Raw genomic sequence first — 6,313 nt, 5'->3', positions numbered from 1 at the left:
TGTCATCACCGAATGCACAGCCACATTGTTCCCCATTAGAATGGTGATGTGAACTGATCGGTCAAAAACAAGACGCAATACGTGTTGTTAATCACTGAACATATAGGAAAATATTCGGAGCGCTTTCTTAGACAAAACTTGCCAAAGAGTCACTAGGCAATAAAAGTAACCTCCAGCGTACTCACGACGTTGTTCTTCTAATTAATTCATGGTATGAACCATGTGCAGCAAATGACTCACGGCCAAAGCCAACAAAATTTAACGGTAGCCTTTAAAATGATCGGAACGATGTTTTTGTATCTTCGGTAATCGATTGAAGGAATAACAAGTTACAGTAGATAGGAAGGCACTGCATGTGCACAAATACAACTGAGCTTAAGATGTAACTGCAAATTCGCACAGAGACGAAAATTCATAGGAGTTTTAAGTGCATCGACAAGGCACTACTGAGTTCTAAAAAGCATCTCATCATTACCGTATACATACTGAACGGCAGCCCACAATCAGCGTTTCGTGCCATTATTAAAACTTTGTCAAATCTATTGAACGGAAAATAAATGGCGGTGGCTTAGCTCTGGTTAAACCTGGAGTGACGCGATAGCTACAGCTGGCCGAGTGGAACTTGCTCAGTAGAATTGCAAAGTCAGTTCACCGCTTCGTTTCGTTGGGCGTTCCTTCTTTATCTTCGTCCCACTTCACACGGTGCAAGCGCACAGCTGTTGCAGCTCGGTTTTGTCGGCTGCTCCGCACCACGTGGCTGGTCACGTGACCAACAACGTGACCACGTGGCTGTGGCGGCGCCGCCACGGTCACGTGCCACCGCCACGCTGAAGGCTCGAAATGCTACCGTATTGTAGCTATCGCTACAAAAACTTGAAATTAGACCGTGGACAGCCGTGGGTCATGGAATGAAAAAAGGCAGACTAAACCTTAGTATGCGCCTAACAGATATCGATGGTTCCTCGACATAATCAATGCAATGGAGACGGAAGCGCAGTCAATGATAGAAGAGGCCCCGCGTAGTGGTATACTTGGCAAATTTAGAGGGTTATGCTGGCCACGGCTGGCGCAAGATGTGGGATCCAAAATCACAGAAGGCGGCCTCAATTTTCGAGTGGAATTGACCTTGTTAACAATGACATGTGTTTTAATGGTTTGGTTTGGTTTATGAGGGTTTAACGTCCTAAAGCGACTCACGCTATGCGAGACGCTGTAGTGAAGGGCTCCGGAAATTTCGACCACCTGAGATTCTTTAACGTGCACTGACATCGCACAGTACGCGGGCCTCTAGCATTTCGCCTCCATCGAAATTCGAGCGCCGCGGTTGGGATCGAACCCGCGTCTTTCGGGCCGGCAGCCGAGCGCCGTAACGACTCAGCCACCGCGGGGGCTCATGTGTTTTAATCGCCATCATTAATACATGGGAATTAAAAGTGAGTACCTAAAACCTTTATTTATTCCCATTCCCGGAGTCTTAGTTTAGACTAATTGGTCTGTTTCCCTAGCGCCGCAAGCACCGCTCCTGTCCGCCTTTTGTATTCGCCCTCGTGTTTTCGCGCTCCCTCCCCTCGCTATGACCTTCACTTTCGTTGCCGGCACGTGGCTGATTGCCAACAGAAAAAGCAAGGGAGCGATGCCCTTGATATAAAGACAGAGAGGAGGCGTAATAGAATGGCATGAAGGTTAATTATAGGCAATGCTCGGTTTTCTACTCTACAGGTAGAGGAGGATGAAAGGAGCGATAGAAAGTGATAAGACACATGGGTGATCAGAGCACTGAAGGGAATGTGTCTGTAGTGGTCATTACTCCAAAAGAATTACGCACATGGGGAGTCTATAGTCTGTTTCTTAAGCCTTTGTGTCTAAGGTATTCGATGAGCGTCTCCATAGTTCTATTATCTGACCTAGGGCCAGGCCCTAGGATTTTGGCTCCCATTATAGGACAAGAATCCAATCGCCGTAGCGCTGCATCGCTGGGTATTCGTTCATGGTCAGACCGAGGGTAGTCACAAAGTAGGCTCGGAACTGTCTCTTGGTACCCGCAGTGCTCACACGATGTAGAATATTGCCAATCTGGTGAGGTGGCAGTAAGCGTTTGTAAACGCCACTGTCACTCACACGCTACACAGATGCGTTGCATCGTGGCGAGGGAGACCTGATCGTAGCTTCCGTTGCAGGAACCGGTTCGAGGTTGTGCAAACGGCTTCCCGACTCTCCAGCCATAGTCCTTGCAGCCAATGACGAATGGTGGGCAAGCACTCATAGATGCTGTGCGAGATGACCCTCGCCAGTGGAACTGGGAGAATGTGCACGCTGCCTGGGGCCGTATAAGCAACGCTTTCAGCTAAGTTGTTCCCAGTTGAAATCCAGTCGGCTGATACCACGCCTGAAACAAAGGAAGTATCAGCTGGAGCTGGTATCATACAGGAGGAGGAGAAGGGCTATAATGGAAAAGGAGAGGTCTGTCTGGTTGTCGGCATGACATGCTACTCCAGGTGAGGGTGAAAGAAGAGAAGAGTAGAGAAGAGGATGGCGAAAAAAATGAAAGGAGAAAAAGAAAGGGTGAATGGTGAAATCAAGCACACTAACGCACTCACAAACACACATACACACACACACATATTTGTCAAAGAATGTCCACCAAACCCGTGTCTCTTAAAAACACCAAGAATGCTTTTGTCCCGCGCACAACCGAAGCCGCGTCCCTCCAGAATCCATGGACATGCTCCAGGTGCACAAGGCCATCCTGTCGAAGTCCTAAAGCACTTAAATGTGCCTTGCGATGATGGTTGAAGAGCTGGCAGCGGGAAATCAAATGTGGAAGATCCTCGGGCACACCACATATGGGGCACAGAGGGCTACGCGATGCACCAATTTTATGTAAATAGGATTTAGTGAAGGCAAAGTCCAGGAAAACTCGGGGTAGGCAATTTTGATCACGTCTCTCTATATTGCGTGGCATGTGGAAGTCCCGCGCACATCCGAGGCCGCGTTCCTCAAGGGTCCAAGGACATGCTCCAGGTGCACAGGGCCATCCTGTCGAAGTGCTAAAGCACTTAAATGTGCCTTGCGATGATGGTTGAAGAGTTGGCAGCGGGAAACCGAATGTGGAAGATCTTCGGGCACACCACATATGGGGCACAGAGGGCTACGTGATGCACCAATTTTATGTAAAATGGATTTAGTGAAGGCAGCGTCCTGGAAAACTCGGTGGAGGCCATTTTGATCACGTTTGTCGACATTGCGTGTCATGCGGAAGTCACAAGTGGGGTCGATACTTCGAAGGGGTCTATATTGATGCTGCGGATCACATCACAAAGAGCGTTGCGTCTGCCAAGATTTTCTAGTTAGAAGCCTCGCGCCATCACTGCGAGAAAATGGTATAGGTAGGCCACTCGCGTGGAGAAGATCACAGAAAGAGTGATTCTGGAGTGACTCGAGTGGTGCCTCGAGCGATATAACATCTATTGTAATACTATGGCAGGCTTTCCGCGGGCAGCTCCTCTACAGCAAACGTCATTGATCTCGTCGCCACCGTACAGCAGGAAAATCGTCTGAGCCGCACCGCTGTGACACTTTTCTGCGTTCTCAAAAAGCATGACTCGTGATGCCGTCCTTGATGCTGTGGACTCTGTTGGAATCGGTGGTCGGATGTTTACGTAGATACCAAGCTATCTGACCAGGAGGTCCTACCTCATCTGGTGTCCGGATTGTCCGACGACTGAGCATTATTAGCGATTTTCATGAACTATGTGGGATGGCTCAGTTTATCCAATACGGCGGCGCTACGAAGGACTGCTTCAGGGAGCAGCCGAGTTAATTGTGCTTGTTTCAAAATTTCGCAATAACCTCGCATTTTCTCGTCGGTGTTGGCCACCTCGAGTCTTTTGTCGCTAGACGGTGTACAAGGACTAAATGAGAGGCAAGCAAGAACTCGCTGTCTGGCGTGTGAAAACAGCTGGCGCGAATGTAGAGCTATGAACGCTGGACACCCACTTTGGAAAGAATTTAAAATCAATAACATCGACGTTAGAGAGTTTTGCAATGGTGAAATTCCAGTACTAGGAGAGCAATTGTTTTGCATTCAGCACTGCACATGAGCAATATTAAGCGACTGTAATTCAGCTTGCCTGAGTCACACAACTCACCGCTCTGCAGCGCAAGCACACACGCACTTTCCCTGACGGACGACCAGCCTGTGGCGGACAGCCACCTCCTTCATCGGTGGGAGGCCCGCCGCAGCCTTGCCCGGCGGTGGAAGCGTACACACAGGTCGAACAAGAGGCTAGGGATGTGCATATGCCAACTCACGACACAGGCCAAGCTGTATGCGTAACAGCTGATGGACTCCAGCTGGATCTCATGGTGCGATAGGTAGGCAGGACAGATTAGCTCCAAGAGCTCCTGGCAGCTCTTGCACACACTGCTCGACCCGGCCAGCACCCGCGGTGAGAGACAACGGAGCCTGAAACGTGCTCAATACAAATACCCGGGCACTATACCGCTCAGCTTGCTGACGACTTGTGCTCCCGCTACCTCTCTCGCAAAGTGGATCCGGTGGGGCCCGAGTTCCAATATGCTGGGCAACCAAACGCGGACTTGTGCGCTCCTTTCGCACTCCAGGACCTTAAGGCAGCTCTCACTATTATGTTACGGCTACCGACAGGGGCCGCATGACAGTCACTCTATTGGCGAATCTCTCGGACCAGATGTACGCCCGACTTCTCGAATGCATTAATCATATTTGGGACGGCGCAGTGCCCTTACCGGAGGAATGGAAGACTTCTTTCGCGACTTTCATGCCCAAACCCGACAAGATGGTCCACTTTGACAATCTTCACACCCTTTCGCTCACTTCATGCGTCGGAAAGCTCATGGAGACAATGGTATGCGACCGTCTCTCCTCCCACATCGAAGGACACGGCTTTTTCGCCGGCGCCATGCACGGCTTCAGACCACATATGTCGGCTGCGGACATCCTACTTCAACTCCAACAAGACGTTATCCTCGCCAAACGTAGGGACAAAGTCATCATTGCGCTGTACATGGAGGGTGCGTTCGACAATGTGAAACACGACTCTATCCTCTCTAACCTCAGCAGCACAAAATGTGCGCCAAGAGCGTTTGCCTACGTCCGGGACTTCCGCTCCCAGTGGCGGGCCCTGCTCCGTATCAACGATCAGGGCTATGGTCCTCACATGGAAACCAGAGGTACACCCCAGAGGGATATGCTCCCTCCCTCCTTGCTTAACATAGCCATGATGGAGCTCCCCAAACTCCTGCAGCGGGTGGAAGGAGTGCACCATGCGCTGTGCGCCGACATCACCCGCTGGGCCAGCATGGGATCCATCGGCGTCATAGAGGGCAGACTCCAGCAGGAAGCCACGCTAGTCGACACATACGCTAATGGCTGCGGGCTCATCTGCGCCCCACCAAAGCGGAACTCCGACACATTCGCGCCGTCAAGACGCACCCCACTTCGATGCACATCTACTGCCGCGAGGGTCCTGTGCGCGAAGTGAACGGGGCCCGTGTCTGGGGCCTGTATATTCACCGTTGGCTCAAAGCAGATACTATAATCGCCAAACTCAAGTGCACCGAGGATATGGTTAGCTACATGCTGCGGCGGGTGTCGAACTGGCACGGAGGTCTGCGGGGACGTGGCATGCTCCGTCTTGCGCAGACCCCCGTTACCAGCCGCATCCTGTATTCTGCGCCGTACCTACACGTCAGCGCCGCCAATGTGCAACCTTGTCGAAGTCATCATTCGGAAAGTGGTGAAGCGGGCTTTCGACGTCCCGATCACAACTTCAGTGGACCGTCTTTTTGGTATGGGGGTGCTTGACACCTTCTGGGAGTTGCGGGAGGCCCACACTGTTAGCACGGATCAACGGACTCTCTTGCCGCGCTGAGAGGGCTCATTGGGCCGAAGAAGTCGCAATTGCTCACGCGGTTTCCGACCCCAAAATTCCGAACTGTCATTACCGATTCGAGATTCGCCTGTGAAAGCTATATGCGCGGTGATGTTGGCACACTGGCCCACCGGCCCACCACATGCTATATGCAATGCAGTCCACCACGCAAAACCCCCACTTAGGTGCATCGTGTGGGCGCCGACCAATCAGGGACTCCCAGAGAACGAAGTGGCAAACGCCGCTGCCCGCGCGCGCTTATCCGCCGGGCACCCACCCTCCGATCCGCTGATGACGAGCTAGGCCGACCGCTGTTGCCGTTCCGAGAAATCATAGACGACTGCACAGCTCGGCACCGACGGTACCCTCCTCCAGCAAAGGGACTGTCGAAGGCCGACGAA

General features: G+C 51.8%; 1 protein-coding gene across 1 annotated transcript; it reads left to right on the top strand.

Annotated features, from left to right (window-relative positions):
- Positions 1-4,817: 4,817 nt before the first annotated feature.
- Positions 4,818-5,522, top strand: LOC144119699 (uncharacterized). The gene has a single exon (XM_077652260.1). The coding sequence runs from the start codon at positions 4,818-4,820 to the stop codon at positions 5,520-5,522; it is 705 nt and encodes a 234-aa protein (XP_077508386.1).
- The last annotated feature ends 791 nt before the right edge of the window (positions 5,523-6,313 follow it).

The sequence above is a fragment of the Amblyomma americanum genome, chromosome 2 (assembly GCF_052857255.1).
Source record: "Amblyomma americanum isolate KBUSLIRL-KWMA chromosome 2, ASM5285725v1, whole genome shotgun sequence".
Taxonomy (NCBI): Eukaryota; Metazoa; Arthropoda; class Arachnida; order Ixodida; family Ixodidae; genus Amblyomma; species Amblyomma americanum.
The sequence above is the reverse complement of the archived record's forward strand: the minus strand, read 5'-3'. Positions and strand labels throughout refer to the sequence as shown.

Bases quoted from the DNA above. Each gene is read 5' to 3' on its own strand.
- LOC144119699 (XM_077652260.1), top strand. From the start codon at position 4,818: ATGGTCCACTTTGACAATCTTCACACCCTTTCGCTCACTTCATGCGTC.